Source organism: Musca autumnalis, unplaced genomic scaffold (assembly GCF_047663935.1).
Source record: "Musca autumnalis isolate F117 unplaced genomic scaffold, ASM4766393v1 scaffold_4, whole genome shotgun sequence".
NCBI lineage: Eukaryota > Metazoa > Arthropoda > Insecta > Diptera > Muscidae > Musca > Musca autumnalis.
In genome coordinates this window covers 17,508,779-17,535,104 of record NW_027411977.1, presented here as the reverse complement: position 1 = coordinate 17,535,104, position 26,326 = coordinate 17,508,779, and the positions used below count along the sequence as shown (strand labels likewise).

Below are 26,326 nucleotides of genomic sequence, written 5' to 3'. Positions count from 1 at the left end.
GAGATGGGACACATTTTATCGTCGTTCTAAGAGTAATTTAAATTGAACAATGTACAAAAATCTTTGTTCGTTCTCAAAATTTTGTATGGGAAATGAAGTAATTGTATCGTAATTTGGGGTCGAACAACGAATAGAGAGCGAATTACCGTCAGTCTGAACAAGGCATAATCGAACAACGTAGAAAAATCGTCGTTCGTTCATAGAATTTTGTGTGGGGAAATAAGTAATTTATTCGTAGTTATCGGTCGAACAACGAATAGAGAACGAACGACGTACCGTGGAAACGGGCTATAAAAACAACTATTTAAATATTGTCAAACCCGAATTGGATCTTCTATAAGTGACCTCACTTCGATGATCGTAAATTGTCACGGCTTAAATGTCGTTTAGGGGCACCTCTCGGATCGGGCTGAAATTTTTACAGTAGATAGCCCTTGGCATACTGAATACAACGATATATAATTTTCGGGGGGAAGTCCATACTTTCCGAAGTATGGGTCTTGACATTTTACAATTCTAACGTGGGCAATATGAGCATCGTTTTAAAGCTTATGGAGAGTACTTCTATGCACGCGACCTATTTTTACACCTGTTTGTAGGAGAATGTATTAAATTCCTGTTCAAAGCCGTCTACTTAGGAAACTTTAAATTTACAAGAAAGTTTTGTTTGCGTAGCCCACTTTTGTCATTGTCAATAGGAGAAAGTCTTAAATCCCCGGCCGAAGGCCGGCTACTTAAGAACGCTTTCAATTTAGAAGAAAGTTTTGATCGCGTAGCCCACTTTTGTCCCTGTCCATAGGAGAAAGTCTTAAGTCCCCGGCCGAAGGCCGGCTACTTAAGAACACTTTCAATTTAAAAGAGAGTTTTGATCGCGTAGCCCAATAATAACTTAATAAATTATTATTAGAAAATGTAATTACCATTATTAATTATTGGCGGCATTGGAAAGTACTCTTCGTTTAAGCTTTCGTTTAGCTTTAAAACGAGCCCCATATTGCATAGGTTTTAAAAATAATAATCAGGGTCCCAAGGGCTACCTATGGTTAAAATTTCAGCCCGATCCGAGAGGTGCCCATAAACAACCTATATGTAGGTATTAAAGTACGAAATTTCCGAAATGTCAAGACCCATATCTCGGGAAGTATGGACTTCCCCCCGGTAAAAATTTCGAACCGATCCGAGAGGTGCCCCTAAACGATACTTGTGCCATTGTCGCCTCACTTACAATGCATTTTCTCATCCAAGCGCAAACCAATTCCTTTACTTCGATAAGATAGTAAAATTAGTAGATTCTTCCAGTTCTGCAAAAGACCAGTAGTTATTAACATATTTCATGAGCTGTGGGTACACACCATCATCGGTTGCTTGACTGTGTGGCCGTTTATTTTTTGTCGTTCATCATGCAACCCCAAAATGTTTTAATTGTTACTGGACAGTTTGACAGCAATCGATATTTCCGAAAAATCATAAGTCCAAAAAAAAAAAATTATATATCAAGACACCTCGAATATATACAATTTCGATTCTGCAAATTGAGCCGATCTGGTTTTCGTGTAGTGCGATCTCTAACTCAGTTTTTCCAGCAGTTTTCAAATACATATTTCAAATAACAAAAACTCTTTTGGGTGTGGCAATGCTGTTAAAACTAGCCATAGCATACTTTCAGGCGCATACTTAATATAACTTACAGCCAAAAATAACTTTGTTTTTTTCCATAACCTTGTTTGTTGTCTTTAGTTCGGATCTCACCCATAAGGTGAATTAAAAAGCGTTGAAGAGTTTTTTTTTTCAAATTAAGTTTTTTATTGCTTTAAAAAAAATCATAAATATTGCTTATAATTAATTGATTTCAATTAAATTCCTGCATGTATTCATTTTTTTCAATACACTCTAAAAATCCTATGCTAAAAGTATAAATAATTTAACCTATTATAAATAAATACTTTTAATTATTTTTGTGTGTCGTGTTGGAGAAGATGAAGAAGGATGGTGGCAAATGTGATGAATTGCTAATGTTATATACAAAGAAACGAACGAAACCCCTACTAAAGGAAATTTACATGTTATGCGTGTTTTGGTATGAGAAATTAATAATGAAAAACTTTGCAAAAAAATATTACAATTTATATGCATACAAAAAAAATAATAAAAAGAAATGCTGGCGACGATGATGATGATGAGGGGATGTGATCAGATTTATGTCATTGATGAGTTAATACAATGTCATTGTTGGCATTTGTTTTGTTGTTCATTTGAATGTTGTCATCTAAAACTAATGCCACATTTTTTACTTATTTGTGGTGTATGAATGGAGGCTATGGACAACAGTAGCGGTACATCGTTTTCGGAAAGATTTAATGCTGTCGTTACAGCACTCAGTGAACAGAAATCAGTTTCCAATAGAAAGGCGGCCAAGGTTTCTGAATGTAAATATATTTCCTGGAGTTTTGATTCCATAAATGAGAGGCACTACAAAAAAGATAAAGATTAGTTGCTGTCGTTTTCCACAAATGATTGAAGAGTGAAGAACACCTACCTCATAAGCCGATATGCCGGCACTGTTCATAATTTGTACCGTTTCCAACATTGAGGAAACCAACTGAGACATGCCAACGGGTGCACTTTGACCACCAGCATATGGAAAATGTTGAGATTGTGAGGATATTAGTTTAACATCCCATTTCTCCATGTCGGCTATGATGGCAATGTTTTCGGCAGGCAGTGATATTAGAGAAGCGGAGTGGGCGGCCAGCGCCAAATCTTCTCGTAAGTTCATTTCCCATTTGGAGGGGGAGGCATAGGTGCCCTAAAATAAAAAAAAAACAACAAATTACAAAATGCCTTTTAAAAGATAACCTTTCAATTGAACTCACCTGCAACACCATATCCGGTACATAATGATCATTAACGTTCAAAAATAGCGATGGTATAAAACCCACTGGCAATTTCATATCGCCACTAAGTTCATCATCTTGTGGTATATCCTTGACGGGGGGTATGGGCATTTGTAGCAAATGCATTGCCTCATTGGCTGCGGCACACTTGGCCGCCACCGATGACACAGAACCTCGTTGTGAAGAACACTTCTTTTGGTTGCCGGTAAAAAAAGTTTTCTTGGGAGCCTCTGAGGTGGGTGTTTGTAGCAGTTCTCTCATCTCAACATCATTGGCATTTACTTCTCCACCAGATAACGCAGGTGCATTGCCTTGATCATTGCTGGATATAAGTGTTTGCACAGAAGCCTGTGAACTGACTGTGGTAAGGGCAGGTGTTGAAGGACTCGCCGCTGGTGTTTTTGTCTTATTACCAAAACCATGAACTTCATCCGTTTCAAATTCTAACTCTGTGGCATTAGAGGGCGTCTGATAGGCATTCACCAGACCCTGGCAAACAATGCAATTCGGAGTGGGTGTGGTGGCGCTGCTGGTTGTTTGCTTACTTTGAGGGAATGTACTGGTCAGTGTGGAACTGTTGTTGGCATCTATCTGCCTACTGTCGGGACTATTATTTTGTGCTTCCAATTTTGAGCATTTATCCATTAGCAGGTCATAATTGGTCATTAGCAAATTCTTACTTTTCATGTAATTCGTTACGATTTGGGGATACTGCTCAAAATTGAATTTAACTCCAGAATGTTTTTTCAGTTGCTGGGATCCGGTGTTTGTTGTGTTTGAGGCATCCGTTAGGGGATTGTGTAAACGTTGATGTAGTGGACATAAAAAGTGTTCAGATTTTTGTTGCTGGGTGGAGTCGGTGGTTATGGTGGTGGTGGGTGGTGGATGGTTTGAATCAATGACATCACTACTCAAATCTTCGGTGCTGCGTTTAATGTTCACCAGTGGTTCATTGTCGCCCAAGACAAACACCACACCACTACCTTCTTCTTTGTTGCGGCTAATTCCATGCTCCCGTTCAATTAGTTTGTGGCAAAAATCAAAGTGGATTTGTTCTTCCAGGCTAACATTTTCCTTGACCGGTTCCACACCCCATGTCATGGGACAATCACTTTTACCAATACTATTTTGGGTAATGAGATCGGATAGAGATAGATGTTGGGTAGCAGGATTACGCAGTTTTGCCTTGTCCTCCTCGTCCCTTTGTTGTTGTGCCTCGGTTCTGGCTAAACATTGCTGCAATTTATTAACATCATTTAGACTAAGCCCCTCCTTGACCTCTGCCGTTGTCATGCTCCAGAAGAAAGGTCTTTTCTTGCGATGCTCCTTACTACTCGAGGGTTTATCTTTCGATTTCTCTGCCGGCAGAGTTTCAATTTCAATTGCTTCCATAACACCCTCCTCAACATTGGCAACACCACAGCTGCTGGAATCTTCAACAATCAATTCCACATTATCTGGCGTGGTGAGTGTCAAACGTATTCTGCCCTCCATCGCCCTGTTATTGGAGGTTTCCTTCGCCTTTGCTTTCTGATATTGGGCCACAGAATTCTTTTCGATACCGGTGTCCATCAAATAGTTACCAATACGCAATTCCTGTTGTACAAATCTGGAATCTCTAAATGCCAATACTGTGGGAATTTCATTCTTTTTGTAGGTGCGTATTGCCTCGTCGGTTAAATGATCTGTTTCATCTTCCTCTTCATACTCCTCATCTCTTTCACAGAATGCAAAGCTATTGTCATCGGCAATGTCATGTAAACTGAGATTTTGTTTACAGGTTTGAGATCTTGTCAGGCCACTTCGAATACCGCCGCCGCCGCCACCGCAGTTTGGAATGCCAGTTAAAATTCTGTTGGTCTCATTACCCAACCGTTTGGAGGATTTTTTAAATGTTTCGTTTTTGGTTTGGGCGACAATCTCATTTATGGCATCTTTGCTAAAATCTTCCTTTTTGGCAGAACGTCTCACCTCTCCGCAGCGTATAAAATAGGTGAGGACATTTAAAAGCCGTTCCACAGACAACTTTTCCGTGCCATATATCACAGTTCTGGCCAGTTTGGGTGGTAGGCCGATTGCTCCAAATAAATCGCCCATTTGGGCCCACAAGGCATTGTAGGGATGCTTTTGCGAGACCTGTAACAACTTGGCTCGCTGTTCAACAGCAGCCGTTGATGATGTCGAACTAAATGGTGACACTGTGGGAACCCAGCCCAAGTGATGAGTCAAAATAGCCGTCAACATGGTGCTTATAAAACTAAAAAGACACAAAGAATGGACCTAATAAATCATACTTCAATCGCGACCTCCTGCAGATGGAATACTTACAAATTTGTATCTTTGGTATCGGCAAAGGAAAGCAGCCAACACAGCTCCTTTATAAAACGTTCAGCCACATTTTTCGAGTACTTACTGCCACTGGTGGTTATGCTTAACCAAACCGGGCATTTAATGCGTGGAGCGGTAAATAGATCCACAAACCACTGCTGGGTGTCTTGCCAAATTTGAAACATAATCTGCAGGAAACTGCTGTGATGGATATAGGCTCTTTCGGTGCTGGCCCTTAAACGACTCAACATACTCTCGAATAGGGCAATGTGTTCACTACAAAACAATTCCATTTCTTCTTCAAACGATTCACTCATTGTTATGCACACCGCCAGCCCCAGTCTGGCTCTACGTGATGCCGATTTCATTAGATTGGAGGAGCCTATTTCTCGTCTACGGCCCATTTCAGGATTACTGCGAGATTCATTTGTTGTTGGTGTTGTATAGCTACTATGGGGTCTGACACCCAAGTTTAAACCCTCACTGCCGCCGGGTCCGGGAGCAATATTGGCATAATTATCCGTTACAAAGCCAATTAAATCATTCATGGAATTTTCATTTTCAAATGATGTAACAATGTTGCGGGAAATTCTTCTCTGGAGACTGCCATCACTGGATATACCCATGGCATTGGTACTGCCCGAACAACTGCTGCCGGGATAAATATTTGAATCAATACTACATTTTCGTACACGTTCCGATTGTTCAGACATTACCGAACCTAAACTGCTACGTGTAGAATATTGATATGAGGCCGACCATTGATCCGAAGAAGAGCCAGTGCCTCCGCCACGACTTAGCCCCGAGTAGCCCGAATCAGTTCCTGTACTATAGATGGATGAGAAACGATGACCACTGCTATCGGCGGTACTTTCGGTACTGGTTAAAATTGATTGTTGGTCAATGGAGGGTACATCGAGTGGCGATGACACAGATGTACTGAGATCACTGGGCGTTAAACTTTGGTTGCGACCCATGCCCATTGAGTAGGGCAGGGAAAAAGAGCTCATCGACAAACCATCTATGGAGCCAAGTTCACTGCAAATGGAGGTGCGGGGAGTTGCCAAACTGTTGGTGGATAGGGTTGAGTAGGGTGAATGGCCATTGTTATTTTGTCGCAGCGGTGTTAGAAACACCTGGGAACATAGCAGTCGCGATGGACATTGCTGCCAATGTACTTTCAAGGAGGTACCTCTAAATGACATGGCCGATGCACCAAATACCATTTCACCAATACTGCTGATGTCTGAATTTGGGCGATTGTGCTGGAGGGAGGAGGAAAATAATTATACAATTAGAAAGAAATTGAATTGAATAATTTTTATATTTATTACCTTATAGCCATATTCATCGCATACTTCGATAAACCCACCATTGGAATGGGCTCCTTTATTCGAATTGTGTGATGATGCTGCTGCTGATGCATTAAGCCTATCAGAGAGTAATGATGCCTTATTGTGATTATTGTTCAGACTTGTTTGATTGCTGGTGCTGTGTAATGCTCCAACTCCCCCTCCTCCTCCCCCTCCAGTAATTGATGACAATGCCGATTTGCCACCATTGTTTTTGTGGGAACTACTGCCGCCGCTGCTGTTGCCATTCTTTTCCTTGAGATACACCTTCTCCAAGGCATTCGAATCGAAAAGTAACCGTCTACCTCTTGTATCACATTCCCGGTATAACAAGATGCGTATTTGACTTCCATCAAATGGAAACTGACTGCAAAGAAATGTGAAGAAAAAAAGAAATGTTATAAAAAGGCGGTATAATAATGAACAAGAAGAAGATGTGTTGTCATTGTCATGTTGAATGTCACTAGTCAAGTCGGCGGTGATTATCCCATAACTCATTGGGAATTATCCACTTGATAAAAAAACGTCAAAAACACAATGTCCAAAATATATGAGAGAGAACTACTAGCAATAGCTGACATATGTAAAGAGAGCATATATTATGGGCTGACATCAATGACCGAAAATATGTGGGAGAATTTGTATTGTGAGAGAATCATTCATTCGTCTTGGCTAAATAACGACTGACTTAGAGAAAAAAATTAGATTATGAGAGCAAGTAAGGAACAGGTGTTGTTTAGTATCACCCCAAGGATTTATTTCAAATGTTTACCATTGCCACTTTGGTTTTTCCGTCGGAAGTCCAAATTTGCACAGATTTTGACCCTAAAATAAATTAAAATTTTAATTTTTAATAGCCGGCATTTGTCCAACAAAATATCCAAGTTTCCAGGCCCATCATATTCCAGGATGTATAGACCTCCCGATCTGAGGGATACTTCTAAACGACATTTAAACTGCATATGTTTTATCAGTGAATGGACCTAAATGACAAAACTTAACAAGGGATATTCCGGCACATGGCCCATCAAAATTCTCAAACTTGGATCAAGTTTGAAGGTAGACTATCATCAAAATGAATTTAAGTATAGTTTAAGTGATCTTCTCAGATCCTTGGATTTTTACGGTCCACCATATAATGGAAGGTAGATTAAGTTTGTTATTCCGTTTGTAGCTCCTCGAAATAATCAATTTGGGATTTTGTGTTTCCGGAGGTAAGAAAACATGTTCACAAAAACTGTCTCAATCTCACGGCAGCGGGTTCCTTCGTACCGGATTGACCCGGAACAACACAAAATCATCGTTCCGGCCAACGGCTGCCACTTCAGTGTACATATGTTTGTATTTGTTTCGTTTTTCTGTGTTGGGAGCAGCATATCCCGGAATGCCTGCTCCGAATTCTTTTGGTCCGTGCCGGGACGTAGGAAAACCCAGGACCAATATATTTGTGCTCGGTTTGTCACATCCGCATCCTCACCCACATCCAACCTTCGGTGAGATGCAATAGATGTCAGGAGTGGGTGCATCTAAGGGGTTGCTCTGGACTTGTCCACGTGAGGGACTATGTTGCTGCATGCTGCGTGAACACAGTCCCCAGTGAGTCGTCGTCGGATTACGAAACTCCCTAGTCGTCTGACTACGAAACTCCCCCGCAGTCCCCTCGACAACAACCGCACGCGCAGCCTTTAACACCAGCCGTTGTTGCCCCAATCCCAGAGAATGCATCCTTTTTGCAATTTAATTGCAATGGACTCCTAGGATAAATCGAGGAAATAGTAGATTTCATGAGTCGGAAGAACATCAAGGTCGCTGCGGTGCAAGAAACCAAGCTCAACAACAACTGTAGCCTACAACATTGTGATGGTTTCAATGTGCTAAGGAAAGATCGCACCAGAAGTGGAGGTGGGGGATTAGCTTTCCTATTGCACCAGTCAGTCCAATACAGACCTATCTCGCTTGAGCCTGTCTCTAATGACCCGTACATGGAATGTATGGCATGTAGCAGTCAGGTGTGGAACTGCCGAGATAGAGTTGCTGAACGTATACATCCCGCCGAGAAATAGCTGTATCTCAGATTACGTGCCTAATATTGGCACGCTTTTGGAAGGTCATAATCGTCTGGTCCTGGGGGACTTCAATGCGCATCATGAGATGTGCCATTCGGCCCACGGAAACGACGAGAGAGGTACAGCGCTCGCTGAGCAGATTGACATCTCTACGTTTTGTACGGTCGGTGAGGACGCCCCTACCAGAATAAGAGGAGAGTGTCACAGCTCGCCAGACATAACCATCGTGTCACCTGGTCTGACAAATGACGTTAGCTGGCAACCCGTCATTTCCCTTGGATCCCCATAATTGTCTCCATTAGCAGACCACCCGATTTCATTACCTCTGAACGCCGCACATTCGTCAATCATAAGAAAGCTGATTGGCCGGGTTTCAGAGAGTTCACCAATCACCGCTTCAGAGAACTGCCCAATCCTTCTGATGTTCGGGTAGCGGAAAGGACGTTCCGAGACATCACCACTGCTGCAGCCGCTCGCCATATCCCTGTTGGTCGAATAACCGAAGTAAGACCAAACTTCCCAGCAGAGGCGACGGGATTAGCAAATGAGCGTGATGAGCTTCGCCGAACCAACCCCAATGACCCCAGAGTCAGATAGCTGACACTGGAAGTTAACAGGCTGGTCGGCGAGCACAAGCAGAACAAGTGGTTAAATCATCTGAAGAGTTGCAACATTAGAGCCGGTATAGGTCAATTGTGGGCAACGGTTAAGTCACTTTCAAACCCTGGAAGAAGGGAAGATAGGACCTCAGTCACGTTTGGCGACGTTACGTTGACTGACCCAAAGAGTTGCGCAAGTTATTTCAATCGACAGTTTGTCGAGCACCCCGAGAGTGACAGGGCGAAGAGAAGTTCTCAACTTACCGCTATCCAACTTCATTGTTCCCGAAGTCTGGAAAATGGGCTGGGTGGTCCCACTACGGAAGCCCGACAAGGATGCCAGCAAAAGTGAATCGTACAGGCCAATTTCGCTTTTGTCGCCCGTAGCAAAGACACTTGAGGCCTTACACTTCCCCAATATCAGAAATAGCTATCAAGTTGCCGATCATCAGCATGGATTCCGTAAGCAGCACAGCACGACAACTGCGCTGCACGCCATTACCACACATATTTGTCAAGGACTCAACCAGAGATGGCCGTGCGATAGAACAGTGATGGTGGCGCTTGACTTATCAAAAGCCTTTGATACAGTCAGGCACTCCACGCTGTTTGAGGACATTGAGCAGACAACCCTCCGGCCAAGCTTGAAACGTTGGATAGTCAATTAAATGTGTGGACGGCAGTCGTACGTGGAATTCAGGAACAAGAAGTCCAAACCCCGTAGAGTGAAACAGGGAGTTCCCCAAGGTGGGGTGATATCTCCGGAACTGTTTAACCTCTACCTCTCCTGTATTCCGCCCCCTCCATGATTCCGCCGTATGCGGGTGATTGCACGATCCTGGCGTCGGGTACCTATCCTGATGACATCTGTGAGAGACTGAACGACTATTTAACCGTTCTTACCACCTTTTTCCATTCGAGGAATATGCAGATTTCCGCCAAAAAATCAACAGCCACACTGTTCACCACATGGATAGCGCAGTTTGGAAGAGAATTGAATGTCGTGGTCGATGGTAGCAGAATTCCGACCACAAACTGCCCCATTCGACACTACTTTCACGTCATGCGCACACGCCACAGCTATCTGCGACAAACTGAAAAGTAGGAACAAGGTCCTCAAGTCCCTAGCACTTGGGGTGCAGATAAAGAAACCTTGTTGACCACATATAACGCGATAGGTCGGTCTGTGGTAAGCTATGCGGCGCCAGTCTGGCCCCGAGATTATGTGATACGAATTGGAAAAAGATTCAAACTTGCCAGAATGCCGCCCTGAGAACAGCAACAGGGTGCCTCCTCAAATCATCAGTGGACCATCCACATGAGGAGGCAAAGATTCTTCCAGTAAAGCAACACAATGAGCTGCTTTCGTTGCAGTACCTGCTTGGATGTTACAGTGTGAGCCATCCCAATCATCATCTTGTGGGTAGACCCGGCACATACAGGCAGATCAGGAAGGATAAACATGCTCTAGAGGGAGAGGTCTAACGATGCAGGAGAGAACCCCTAGATCAACAAGCGTATCAAGCAGGTTTAAATAGTTTTCACACGGATGCAGTTGCCAAGGCCTTAATCAGTTATAGTGTGAATAAAGTCCTCGAAATACATCCCCCATCTATTGCAGCTCAGGAGTGTCAGCTGCCACAACAAACCAGAGTAGTTTTGGCTCAACTACGCTCGGGATATTGCAGTCGCCTAAATTCTTATTGGGTGGAAAGCGATCGCGCCGTGCAAGACATCTGCCCAGTATGTGGCATGACACAAAACACCTTTTCAACTGCCCAGCCAAACCTACTCATCTAACTCCAGTGGATCTGTGGTTACATCCCATTGAAGCAGCCACTTTCCTGGAACTGAAGATAGACCCAGAGCCAGATTGAACAAAAGAACGAACATACAAACATAATAACAAACTCTGTTACAACAACAACAAAAACTGTCTAGATAGGTCCACTTTTTGGTATAGGGCCCATAAAAAGCAACACACCTATTTGAGGTATATTGGGAGTTTTGAACAAATTTGATTTCCAAATTGTTGGAAATTTTGGATTTTGTGTGTCTAGAGTTTAGTAAACATTTCTATCAAAATTGTCTATATAGGTCCATGTTTTTGGGCTATCCCTATATTGCGCGACGCGCCTTTTTACACATTTACCCACCGAATAGGTTGTAATTTGGAATTTTGTGTTTCCAGAGGGAAGAAAACATTTCTACCAAAAATGTTCTATATAGGTCCACGTTTTGGTCCCATATAACGGCAACAGCCGATTTCAGGTATTTTGATGTTTTTATCTAAATTTTTGGTCTTAGATGGCTGTTATTGGACATTTAAAACTCATCCACCACAAATTTTAGGTACAGGTCTACGATTGCGTATAACTCCCATATAACGGTACAACCCGATTTCAGGTATTTTGAAGTTGTAATCTATATTTTCGATCTTAATTGGCTGTTGTTTGGCAGTTATGTTGCCTAGTAGTTAAACAATTTCTACACCAATAAGACATAGGTCCACGTTTTGGTATAGCCCCCCATATAATGGTACCCACCAATTTGATGTACTTTTAATTTTGTTATCGATGTTTTCAACTCGATTTGCATGTAAATTTGCATTAATAGTTCCCAATGGTCAACAAAAAGTTTTCACAAAAATTTAAGGACATGGACCCACGTTTTGCAATAGGCCCCATTAACGGTACCACCCGATTTCAGGTATTTTGAAGTTTTTATCGACGTTTTCGTTCCAAATTGGATGTAAAGTTGAATTAATGGTCAACAAAACGTATTCACAAAAAGTTAAGGACATGGACCTACGTTTTGCAATAGGTCCCATATAACGGTACCGCCCGATTTCAGGGATTTTGAATTTATTATCGACGTTTTTGTTCCAAATTGGATGTAAAGTTGAATTTATGGCTCCAAGTGGTCCAGAAATTTATCCGCAAAAACTATGGAATGTGCTTAAATTGTGATCGGGGGCTAACTGCAGGTATTTTGAAGTTTTAGCTACATTTCGTGACCAAAGTAGCTATAATTTGGTAGTTTGTATTCCCAGTGCTCAAAAAACTACTCCACCTAATGTTGTGTACCCTATGATTGTTATAGCCCATATATAACGGTACCGCCCGATTTCAATTTTATTTCAGAAAACATCATGGTGGAGGATAGGGATACGTAAGTCGACTTTTTGCAGTCCAAAATCTAAAAATCGTAGTCGACTTTTGTCTGGAGGGAGAATCGCATAATCGATTATCTTGTAATCGATTTTCAAGTTTGCCTATAGATTGTGGACTTGGCGGTTTTACACTAGGTCTGTTCGATAACTTCGCAAGAAAAAAGTATTTGTAAGTTCTTGCAACAACTTCTCATTCCTCTTTTATTGGACAAGTTTGTTATCGAACAGCATTTTGTAAAAGTTTGTACAAATTTGTACAAACTTTTGGGTTACCGAACAGGCCTACAGTTGGCGGTTTTCAAAACAAAACACGAAAATCGACGATTGGCGATTATATTCGATTTTCTGCGGTTATGAAAAACTTGAAATTCGTGTTTTAAGACAACTGAAATAATCGCAAGACCGATAAATCGCCTTTTTAGTTTTAGACCAAAATGGAAAAGTCAAAAAATCGATTATTGCTTTCCATTGCCTATCCCTAGTGGAGGATATAAAACGTTCGGCCCGGCTGAACCTTACGCGTTTTTTGCTTTTTAAGCTGAAAACACATCCAACGTTTGGGTAAAGTACTTTGGTGTCGCCGTCGCCCTGTTCTTGTTGTTTTTTCCCAACGCCCAATACAAAACTTTACACAAACGTTGGATGTGTTTTCAGCTTTACTGTTGCAGCTTTGTGCTTGTTTTATTAAGGAAGTCCGAACTTCACCAGGACACCAAAGTTCAGCTGAAGCATATTTTTTCTCCAAATTTATACCAAGTTATAAAAAAATCTAAAAGCCCTAATGAGTCGAAAAATGTTACTGTCACCAATTTTTTTATTTTTTTGGACCAGGTTGAATGTTTTGACTGGGTTCGGATCGATCTGAAATTTTTATTACTCGTAGGACATGAAGTGCTGATCACGCCAATGTATATATCATGGGCATGAAGTCCATACTTCCCGAGATATAGGCTCCGAATGTTCAACAATTCCCTTGGTATTGACGATAAGTTTAGTTTAAATCGAAATTTTTTCATAAATAGACGGCCTTCGGCCGGGGATTTAAGACTTTCTCCTATGGACAGGAACAAATCTCGGCTAACGCGAACAAAATTTTCCTTTAAATCGAAATTTTTTTATCATCGATCCGAATCCAGTCCGTATATTCAACTTATGCCATTTTGTTGTTGTTGTTATTTATTGTTGGGGTGCCACCGTGGTGCAATGGTATGCTCGCCCGCCTTGCACGCAGAAGGTCGTGGGTTCGATTCCCCGCCCAGGCAACATCAAAAATTTTCAACGGTGGCAAAATACACCTCAGTAATGTTGGCGACATTTCCTGAGTATTTCAGCCTTGAAAAAACTTCTCCACAAGTGGTGTCTTAAGACACGCCGTTCGGACCGGGCGATAAACAATAGGTCCCATATCATTGAGCTAAATATGAATCGGGGTGTACTCATTGATATGAGAGAAGTCTCCCTTGTCCCGTATGGGATGTTGTGGAAAAATGTTTTTGTTTGTTTGTTATTTATTGTTGACCTGATGTAATTCTCTTTATTAGTGGTTTTGTTTGGCTATAGGTCAATTGAAAAAGAAAACGATGTATTTTTGATTTTTATTCTTCTTTTATTTTTCCAATATTTCGATTGTCATCGGCAATCATCTTTAGGGATATTTTCTTGGAGATCACCTGTGCTGGACTATTTTTCAAAATAGTCTGGCTTAATCCTATTGTTGTTGTTTTAATTTTATTAGTTGAGAAAGTTTGACATTGTTCGCCAAGGGGTAAGGCAGGGAAGACTAGTTTCGATCCTCGCCACAGTATCTCACTGGTCCCTTGTTTTTTATTTGTCAACATTTACATAGGTCAACAATATCTGAAATTTCCAGATGATATATCAATCCACAGCTAAAGTTGGGTTCACTATTTGCTTTTAGTTTACTTTGAATTTTAACTGTAATAGTGTTTAACACCAATAAACCACATTATTAATTACTGCCTCCCTAATATGCCATGATCGAAGTCGTATTTTTTTGCAAGTTTTCTCAACCACTCACCAAATAATAATAATAGAAGATAGGTATGCTTGCGTCATTAAATAAAGTCATATGATCATCTGTGGTTTTAAACAAAGGACCTCTTCTTCTTCGTTTGATAATATGATGAGAGTTCGTTGTGTGTTTACCCTTTTGTCATTTTTAATCTATTTGAGGTTTTTGTTATTTTTAAACTGGCAGTTTGTGAATTTATTAAAAACAAGTTTGATTAATCATTGGCGTTATTTTGTACATGTGAGTGACAACTAATCATATGACATAAACGGTATTTTTAATGTAGGCTAACTGTTTAAATGAAAAAATAACACCAAAAACAGTTATTTAACACCAAACATTGACACACTGTGGGTATTTCAAGTTATGTATGTAAGTAGGTCTTTAGTAACAATAACAATTAACATATCAATTAACAAAAAAAAAAAAAAAAAAAACTACAAAGGCATGGGAACGACGCCATGCCATTCTACGACGTGTTTGATTACACGATATTTGCCAACAACTGTTACCAAATGTTGAGGGTTAACACAACAGTTCGACACTTCTTCACTGAGAACAAATAGAAACACACACAAGTTATTTATTTCATTTAAAAGAAGTGATATAAATCTCTTCTATTGAACAACATTTTTTAATTAAAAATTGCAAATATTTTGTTGATGATGAGATTTGTCACATTATCAGCAGGTAACTAATACTACCTACTTTATGGCCTAGAGCCTGAAGAGGTTTTTCATAATACTTATTCATTGTTTATTTGTTTGGGTGTTGATGTTGAGGGTATGTACTTGAACTCCACCCCTACAACAGTAAATTAAAATTAAAACCATATCAAAACCCATCATTATTTGGTGAATACGTCATTGGCCTGAGTAAGAACGGGAGAATGATGAGGTATGATTTTGTTCAATGATGTCATAACTGATGGCAGATTATTTTGTTTTTGTTCACTTTTCAAGTATCATTAAATAGGGTACTGTTTGTTTTACTGCAAAATCGTTGTCATTTATTTACGCATTGAGATTATAAAATTGGCATTTTCCCAGTACTGTTATCAACAAAACAACACTAACAACAGCCTATCTCTCACCTTGCATTGTGACAACGTCATTTATCAATCAAAAATCACATCATTACCAATTGTCTCTTGTTTTTGTTATCGGTGAATGAGTGCACCCTTTTTTGTTAGTGTTCCGTTACTTCAACATCAAATGTCAAAGTAACTAATAAATCGTACAACAAGAACCAATATTTCTCACCCATAGTCAGTCGTTTGTCTTTTATTCATACTCAATTTTTTAATCATTTCTTTCAGTAACATTGTTTTTTTTTTTCTTCTTCTTACGTATACAGGTACTTGACTTTTTTTGTCGTTGTTGCTTGACGTGAGTAATGCTACTCACGTGCTTTCTAAATATAGATGTTCTCTCGCTCTCACCCAATGCCACTGTTGTGCTTTCACTCACACCAATCGTGCAGTTAGATTTTCGCAAAAAAAACGGCAAAAAACAAAAACAAGTAGTCAACAGTACGATTTCTCGGTCACGGACACGAAACACGTAAATTTCTACAGTATTTAACATTGAAATTATAACAGATTTTTTTTATTTATTTATAGGAATATTGGCAGGGACTCATTGTGAACCCTTTCACAAACACAACAATGAAGTCAAAACAAATGACATTTGCAAAATAACGGTTGTAATGAATGACTACCGATGTAATTTACATGGGATAAAGAAGAATATGAATTTCTTGCAAAACCCTCACCCACTGAAAAAACACAATAATTATGCCGTATACATATAAAATTTTCGATATATCATTTAAAAAGATCTATAACTATCAATATTATCGTTAGTTTGTCATCACCATTAACTTGGAAATGTAAATGGCCGTAATGTCTATGCTTCTGTTGGAATTCGGCACAAATAGTTAGAGAGCTTTTAGGCTATTATCTCAGGAAGTGTGGACTTGCGCCTGAAAAAAATTGTACCCTCGTAAAGGTGGCCGCAAGGACAACCTGCAGAAACAAATTTCAAAACGATTTGAGAGGTGCTCTTAAACATCACTTTTTCCGAATTTTGTGTGGGAGGTACCCAATCAGCCTTTAGGCTAGAACTTGTTATTTATGAAAAAATTTAAACAGAAACAGAAGTTTTCATTGAAGATTTTATAATCTGTTATAATCCATTCACCCAATACTATATGAGTAACGAATTTTAAACTTTTAACGTAAGTAACACGAAAGAATGACCCGCCGCCGTCGTCGGTATGAGATCGTGATGAGTGCTAATTGAAAGATCAGCATGAATTCATTTGCGAAACAAATTAACACAAACGAACAAAGATTTCATTATGAAAAAAAAAACACACACACAAAATAGCAGTCACGGAATAAAGATGAAAGTCTAGAGAAGCGGCCAAGTAAAACAGTTGAAATATCTTAAATGGTCACAAGAGTCAATTGATTTGCAATTTTATATTGTATAGATGTGTGTGTGTGTGTGTTTCAGGTTTCCAATATAAAACTTTGCGAATTTACAAAGAAAAAGGCACGTGATCCCTGGCGCTTTAGCTTTTTTTGTGAATGAATCAGTAAAGTGCTTGTGGAGAGGAGAAACGTTATATTGAATTTCAAATGTAGAATTAGGTGACAGCTTGGCGTATAAGTTATGTGATGGCGGTTAGAATTATGTATATCAATAATACCTTATGTAGGCAGGTCATGGTACATATGTATATGGGACAACTTGGCGTATATGTAATATAAAGTTGTTAACAAGTTATTAATCATACGTGGGTTAGGCGCTGAAACTATCTCCAGATGATGTAGGACGTTATATGCACTCAATTTTTAAATGACAATAACTATACATTTTTAAACTATTTATGCTGGTAAAAGACAACATTTGGGTAGTCTTTGACCAGATCTACATTCTCATATAAACAAATTCAACAAAATCTTGCAATTTACCCCAAAACAAAATGCAATTGAGTGAGATGTATGCGTAGTTTTCGTTAGGGCGACCCCTACAAAAAACAAGCACACTACAATTTCTTTGTCTATTCTTTTATTTGTCTATGATCTACCTTGATTATTGTGTTATTTACATTTGCAGTTGTCCAAATAAGAGTGTATCATCATTTGTATATCTTCTGGTTTTGGTAATTATAAAAGACACCTTTATCATTTCGCCCAGTAGATTTGGTGCCCTCAGATTTGATTTATGTCACAATACCAACTTTTATTTAACGTGGATGATGCCAGTCCAGCTGCGACTTCGTAACAACGACAAATCAAACTTAAACATAATTTGCACTTGTACATAAAATCAGTATTTAGGAGAAATGCGAATTATTTTGACAAATATTCAATGGAATTGACAACATATATAAATGACTTTAAATCAGCTGTTCAATGTAAATAACTTAAAATGTTTTCAATTTCGACCAAGAAAATTAAAGCTTCGTTCCCGTACTTTTTAATAGTAAAACTCGTAAAAGAGAGAACTGTAAAAAAATTATTCTCATATAAAATTTTTCTGAAATATCTCGGGAACGGAAAAATGGAAAATAGGTAAAAAAACTGGAACAAATGTCAAAGTCAGCTTATAAGCCAATCAGACGCCGGCAACCACTTTACTATTTTTTATAAGCTCAAATTTTTCGAGTAAAAAGTTTTTAAAGAGAGCGTAATTTAGCGCCATTTTTGTTTAAAGAGAAGTGAACATTTTACAACTTTTTTTATGTACGGGAACGGTTTTTCGGGGAAAATGTGTAAAAGTCGTAAAAATTTTAAAAACTTTTAAGTTAAAAGATTTAAATAATTTAAATGTAATTTTAAAACTAATGTTTTTGTGCCATTTGATTTCAAAAATCAAAAGCAACAAACAAATTGTTCGTACATTTTTGGAAACAGCTGACTTTGTTGCAAGTTTTTGCAAAATGTTGTTCGATAATTTTCTGCCTTTTTTCCTTTCTTGAGAGAATAAATTTTACTGAGAGTAGTTGCTGGAACTTGCTGAGTAATTCTTGCTAGGAAAGTTATCGTACAGACCTAATAATTATTACTAAATGTTGTCTTTCTATACAAATGTTCAGTAAAAGTGAGCGAAATGAGAAAACAATTTTAACAGTTATTTGCTGAGAATTTGCTAAAGGTTGTTCTCAGCAACATTTAGTAAATTCGATCAGCTGTTTATCAATCATCTGTTCAATGTTTATTTGATTTTTGTGGGAAAATATTGCAAATATTGCTTTTCAATTACATTTAATGATCATTTTATTAATCTATTATATTATTATTATTTATTTATTTCACTTAATATTGAAGAAATTTTTCACTGATTTGGGTTTAGGTTTTACATTGGCGCCGATGTTTTTGTTTTGGTAATCAACTGTATAGGGTGACGTAGGGGAATACAGGGGAATACAGGAAATACGATGGACTGGGAAAGATGTCACAACAACACCTAAAGGTGACGCACTGTATTATAGCTACCATGACGTAAAGCATGAGTTTGGTTGCGGATTTGTAGTTAGTCGGAGACTAAAAAATCTGGTATCCAGCTTCACCCCAGTGAATGAAAGACTTGCTGCAATTCGAATAAAAGCTAAATTCTTCAACATCAGCTTTATTTGGGCTCATGCTCCCACTAAAGAAAAGGACGAACAGACCAAAGATATATTTTACGAGCGCTTAGAAGAAACATATGACCGTTGCCCTGCCCATGACATTAAAATCATTCTAGGCGATTTTAATGCCAAAATTGGAAAGGAGAATATCTTTGGCCCAACAGTCGGGAAATTCAGTCTCCACAGTGAAACATCTGACAATGGTATGAGGCTGATAGACTTTGCAGCTGCAAAAAACATGGTAGTTAGCAGTACCAGATTTAATCATCTCGATATTCATAAGGGCACCTGGCTGTCCCCAGATCAAAGAACAAGTAATCAAATTGATCATGTTGTGATAGATGGAAGACATTCATCCAGCGTGTTGGATGTACGATCGTTCCGAGGCGCAAACATTGATTCGGACCACTACCTTGTTGCAGCAAAGGTACGTACCCGTTTAAACGTTGCAAATAAAGCACGAACAGACACAACGCGGAAGTTGGACATCGATAGGCTGCAAACACAACAAATAGCCACAGCATATTCCACTCAACTAGCCCAATTGCTTAACGCGAAGACTCCTTGTCCCGATAACATAACAACACAATGGCAACATATTGCCCACTCCATGCAAAATTCATACTTGGATACCAGAGACCTCCACAAAGGAATTCGTGGTATAACCAGGAGTGTCGTGCTGCTACCGAAGAAAAAATGCGGCATATAGAGCTACTCTACAATCAGTAGCAACGCGTAGCGCTCGAGAGAGATATTGGGAGAAAAGGAGAGAAGAGAAACGTCTTTTCCGCAAGAAAAATAGAGAAATGGAAAAGCGGGAGTGTTAAAAAATCGAGATGTACCAGAATGAAGTCCGAAAATTCTACCAAAGAGTGAAGCATCCAACAGATGGCTTTAGTACAGGCACATCCTCCTGTAGAGACCAGCAAGGTAATCTGGTAACAGATACAGATAGCGTGCTCAGGATATGGAAGGAACATTTCTCCAATCTGCTGGTATTCAATAGTAGCGAAGACGATGATGCCACAGATCCAATCCCAGAAGATGGTATAGAATGTATACCGCCCGGCCAAGATGAGGTAAAAACAGCAATCAACCGGCTGAAGAATAATAAAGCAGCAGGAGCCGATGGCTTACCAGCCGAGCTGTTTAAAACCGGAGTCGACGTGCTGATAAGGTGTATGCATCAGCTAGTTAGCACCATCTGGCAGGAAGAACGCGTACCCGACGATTGGAACCTGAGCATCCAATGTCCCGTCCACAAGAAAGGAGACAAGACTGTATGCTCCAACTATAGGGGCATCAGTCTTCTCCCTATTGCCTATAAGATAGTGTCAGGCATATCGTGCGAACGACTAAAACCAATGGCCAACGAAATAATTGGACCATACCAATGTGGCTTTAGACCTGGAAAGTCCACCATTGACCAGATATTTGCACTACGGCAAATCCTGGAGAAGACCCAAGAGATGCAGATCGACACATATCACCTTTTTGTCGAATATAAAGCAGCATTCGACAGTCCCCTTCGATCAAAGGTATTCCATGCAATGTCTGAATTTGGTATCCTCGCAAAGCTCATTCGGCTTTGTAAGATGACTTTAACTGATACTAGTTAAAATTGGAAAGAACCTCTCCGAACAGTTCAGTACCAAAAGAGGTTTCACACAAGGAGACAGCCTTTCTTGTGACCTATTCAACATTTTGCTGGAAAAGGTAATACGAGATGCAAATGTCAAAAGAAATGCCGCAATTTACACCAATAGCCACATGTTACTTGCCTATGCTGATGACATAGACATCATGGGACGATCAGTAAAAGAAGTAACTGATACCTTTAGGAAGGTCGAAGCAGAATCTGCGAAAGTGGGTCTGGCGTTAAACGGCGAAAAGACCAAATTGGTGTCGACGCGCAAAACGTCCATAGACCTCGGACCAACTGTGGAAGTTGGTACCTATAATTTTGAGGTAGTTAACCCTTTCGGCCCCAACGTTGCTTATAAGCAACTTCGATTTTAACGTCGTTTTATTTAAAACTTACTTAATTTTTTCCTCAAAGAACACATTGCTTTGGTTAATTGTAGTCCTAAGAATGCAAAAATTATAAAAAAGTGTCAGTTGTAACCCGATCAACAGAACTACGATGCATTATTCAGTGTGAAGTCTGGAAAATCACGGCATGTCAATAATCGATGTGTATAGTCCAAATTATTTAAATCGTTTCTAAATCAAAATGTATGAGCTTTATGTTAAACTTTAGTTTTGATTCTTCAAAAGTAAGGTCAGAGGTATACTTCTATACGATTATAACATTTATATTTACATAATTGGACAAAATAATGAGCAAATAAATTTTAGATTAAATGTACTGTATCTTCCGAAATAGGTGGGGTAACGCCCACCAATTTATGATATGTCTTAGTTTTGACTTATACTTTAATTCTATGTTTTTAAAGTAACTACTAATGCGAGGAAAAAAGTTCGGGGCCGAAAGGGTTAGACTTCGTCTACCTCGGCACTGCCATAAACACAACAAACAACATCAGTTGTGAAATAAGAAGAAGAATTGTATTGGCCAACAGATACTACTATGGTTTAAGTAAGCAATTTTAAAACAAAGCCACATCTCGCCAAACAAAAATAACACTATACAAAACGCTGATACTACCCGTGCTAATGTATGGCTCCGAAGCCTAGGTACTTGCGCAAGCAGATAAGGCAGTGCTTGGTGTGTTTAAGAGGAAAATTCTTCGAAAGATCTACGGGCCGATTTGCGTTGACGGTTAATATCGACGTCGTATGAACCACGACATCAATATAGTTAAACGTATCGAGATGCAACGATTGCCTTGGCTAGGCCATATCATAAGAATGAGCGATGATGAACCCGCTAAAAAGGCGTATGAATACATGCCACATGGCGGTGCACGCAGAATTGGCAGGCCAAAGAATAGATGGCGCAAACAAGTAGGTGAAGAGATGACAAGGCGCGGTATTCCAGAAAGCGAAGCGAAAAGCAGAGAGAATTGGAGATCTTTTCTTAATTCGGTCTATGGAACAAATGTTCTGTAATGGGCCAGCTAAGTAAGTAAGTAATCAACTGTATATTTTCTAAAGCTTGGTTTAGACTATACAGGTATGCTGACGGCGAATGATTAAGTGCATTACCTCGATTTATTTGACATATAGGTAATGCATGAAAATGACATCGTAATCCACTGAATTTTCTAAATCGAACATAGTCAAATCTTTGTTACTCTCTGAAAAGAAGTTATGGAGAAAGTTATGATTTAACGCATTTTTTCGCGAGTATTGTTAAAAGGATGTTGCATAATGTAAAAAAAAGAAAAAAGAAAAAAAAAATAGTTAATTCCCATCTATTTTTAGGATGTTGTTACGGATAACTGTCATTCTCACTTGTGTTGTTGACACACCAACGGAGGCAATTAATTGTATGTGTTGGGAAACAACGGCAGTTCTTATAAAGAAGAAGAGAATACTTGTGGTTTATTACAGCAAAGTCTCATATAATTTTGTATATCATTGATGTAAATGTGCGTGTACTTAGTTTACGCTATTTCAGTTAAATGTTATTTAAACAATTATTAGTAATTGTATGGTTTAAAATTCTTTGTTGACAAACTCTTTCATCTCACTTCGTTCATCAAACACATTCGAGCAATATCACCAGAGATGGAAATGTATTATTTAGAAGTAATGGGATATCAATTCAATGTGAATTTATTAGTATATTGATGATGTTATGGTTGGTTATTTGTCATTCTCTCTCACATAGTAAATGCAACTTCATCTCATTAGGACTCCAGGGATGGGATTTACTAATTACTATAAACTAAATGTTTTTAAGATTTCGAAGCAATTTAAGGGATTATAAATTTGCATATCACTCAAAACATAGACTGACTACATTCTCAATACGTGACAAATATCAAACAAAATTTCATAAATCATCCAGAACATACTGGAAACTAATTTATGGCAGCAGAGCATTTTACAATCACATGAAAATTTAATTCCACAAAAGTCTATTTTTGATGTACCGGCATAAATCAATAACTTGGCTATGCCACTAACGAACATGACTAAGTTACCAAAAAATTGCCTTAAATCCAACATAAGTAAAAGATTCTTTGAGTCATAACATATGCACCTACGTAGATAATGGAGGTGGAGGTGTTGATGGTGGCGCCAACATAAGATTAAAATAAAATCACTTTGAAATTCCAAAATGTCTGCGGCGCTAGAATTGAAAAGAAGCTAAAGTTCAAAGCATATGCATGTCGAATGGGTGGTGGGAGGCTTAAAATAATGACAGTTATGTAGGTATGTGAAATATTTAATATTCGGTTTGTTTTGCCCTGTTTTTATAATAATTGTTTTTGTGTGGGAATTTTTTCCATGGTTAATGCCATGTTAGAGATAAATAATAAACCCTTTTTAACAAATAAATATAGGTATATTATTTTTTAAAGTTTAGTTAAAATGTTTTTTTTTTCTGTCAAAGATTGATAACAAATTTTAAGTGCCTATACATTACTGTTGAGGTATTTAGATTTAAGCTTTTAAGATGTATAGGAGGAGGGTAGTGTTAGGTCGGTAGTGCTTTGTGTGCTTTGGTTTGATGTTAACCGACAACAATTACTGAACATCATCAATTATAGGTAATACACAAAGAATTAAGAAAAAAACTGACCATGTTAAGACCGTGGTAAGAGTAGGAAGATAAGGAAGAAATATTGTAAATTGAAGGCATAGGATAATGTATTAAAAGAATCAGTTGGAATTTTTGGATCTTTCAGAGGTATTTAAAAATATATTTCGTTGGAATCAGTACCGCAATGAAGAATTGTGTCGAAAATTGGACGTAAAGGTGCTTTGCATACTTTCTCGATTTTTTTTTTAAAATATTAACTTTCCGATATAATAAAAAAAAAACATTTCAATATTTTTAAGAGTTTGTGGGGAGGTTTATGAGGGATTTGACCTAATTTTTGCAATGGCAGATTCAAAACAGTCTATACAAATAAAATACTCCATTTTTGATTTAATATAGAAAAAATGGATTGTAGCTAAGGATGCATGAACTTCCCAGTGTAATAAGGAAGCAGAGACCATCTGTGGTAAAAATCTCAAAATTATCCGATACCTGATCTTATATTTCACATAAAGTCAAAAATGTTAACTTTGTGCTAGGAGTACCAAAAGGAGTGTTCTGGTCGTAAATATTCAACTGGCACATCCAACGCAAAAACTTCTGCAAGGAACAAATTATACCGTTGTAATCAGGGCCTTAGGGGCCTGGTTTAGAAAAATTTAACACGATCCGAGAAGTGACCGTAAATTAGATTTAAGCCGAAATATGTTGAAAAAAAAAATGCAATTTCGAGATCCAGATTACCGGAGTATGGACTTCCGCAAGTAACAAATAATGCCACCGTAACCCGGACCCAAAGTTTTACATGATTTTGAAAAAGTTAGCACGAACCGATAAGTGACATTAAACCAGATTCAAACGGAAATTTGTTGAAAATTTTAAGTTGCGGATCACATATTTCGGGAACTATGGACTTCCGCTAGACACAAATTATAATGTCGTAATCTGGACCATAAGGATTCATGGTATAAAATATTCCAAACGACCAGTACTAAATTGGATTTAAGGAAAAAATGTTGTATATTTGAAATTTGTGTCTCCGTATTTCAGGAAATTCGGACTTCCGCAAGTAACAAATTATGCCATCGTAATCAGGACCACGAGGACTACAGGATTTTATTAAAATTCAACACGATCCGAGAAGTGACCTTAATGTGGATTTAAGGGCATTAATGTTGAACATATGCCATTTCCTGGTCCATATTTCAGGAAGTATGGACTTCCGCAAGAAGCAAATGATACCAACGTAAAGGACCAAAAGGACTAAATGGCTTAGAAAAAAATCAACTCGAACCGAAAAGTGACCCTAAACTGAATTCAAGCGGAAATATGTTGAAAATGTGGTGGACCTTTCGGGTCTCATATTTCGGCAACTATGGACTTACGCTGGAAACAATTTATAACGTCGAAATCTAGACCACAAGGACTAGGTGTTTTAAAATATGCAAAACGATCGGAGAAGTGGTGCCAAATTGGATTTAAAGACAAAAATGTGGAATATTTCAACTTTTTGCCTCCGTATTTCAGGAAATATGGACTTCCGCAAGTAACAAATTATACCTCTGTAATCAGGACCAAAAGGACTACATGGTTGAAAAATATTCATGTTCACCAGGATCCAAGAGCTGGCCTTAAACTGGATCAAAGTGCAAATATGTTGAAAATTTTGACTTTCGGGACGAATATTTAGTGAAATATGGGCTTACGCAAGAAACAAGTTATGCCATCGCAATCAGGAACACAAGGACTTCTTGGTTCAAAAAATTCAACACGATTCGCGATGTAGACTTAAACTGCATTTAAATGTAAAAAATTATTTTTTTTTTTTTTTTGAAATTTCCTGGTCCATTTTTCCAGAAGTATGGACTTCCACAAGAACCAAATGATACCACTGTAATCAGCACCACAAGGACCACATGGTTCGAAAAATTCAACACAACTCGAGAAGTGGTCTTAAACTCGATTTAAATTTAAAGACAAAAATGTTGAATATTTCAACTTTTTGCCTCCGTATTTCAGGAAATATGGACTTCCGCAAGTAACAAATTATACCTTTGTAATCAGGACCAAAAGGAGTACTTGGTTCAAAAAATTAAACACGATTCGGGAGGTGTACTTAAAATGGATTTAATCGCATTGATGTGGAATATTGACAATTTCGAGTCCCATATTTCATAAAGTATGGGCTTCCGCAAGAAACAAGTTATACCATCGAAATCAGGACCACAAGGAGTACTTGTTTCAAAAATATTCAACACGATTCGGGAGGTGGACTTAAACTGGATTTAAATGCAAAAAATTATATTTTTTTTGTTGAAATTTCCTTGACAATTTTTCCAGAAGTATGGACTTCCGCAGAAACAAATGCTACCATCGTAATCAGCACCACAAGGACCACATGGTTCGAAAAATTCAAAACAATTCGAGAAGTAGTCTTAAATTCGATTTAAACACAAACATGTTGAATATTCGAAGTATCGGGATCTATATATCGGGATTTATACCGCCAGAATCTGGATCACAAGGATTATCTTTTTTTTTTTTTTTAAATATTCAACACGATCCTA

General features: G+C 38.6%; 1 protein-coding gene across 5 annotated transcripts in view; it reads right to left on the bottom strand.

The window, feature by feature from the left end:
* Nucleotides 1-1,779: 1,779 nt before the first annotated feature.
* Nucleotides 1,780-26,326, bottom strand: part of LOC141401127 (uncharacterized) — a 73,796-nt gene continuing 49,249 nt past the window's right edge. For all 5 annotated transcript variants that reach the window (XM_073981003.1, XM_073981000.1, XM_073981001.1 and 2 more), the window contains 5 exons: nt 6,557-6,941; nt 5,223-6,487; nt 2,874-5,151; nt 2,537-2,806; nt 1,780-2,469 (listed from right to left, as the gene is read on the bottom strand). In XM_073981003.1, the coding sequence (XP_073837104.1) occupies nt 2,263-2,469; nt 2,537-2,806; nt 2,874-5,151; nt 5,223-6,487; nt 6,557-6,941 (4,405 nt within the window). In that variant the 3' untranslated portion in view covers nt 1,780-2,262. The remainder of the gene's footprint in view (nt 2,470-2,536; nt 2,807-2,873; nt 5,152-5,222; nt 6,488-6,556; nt 6,942-26,326) is intronic.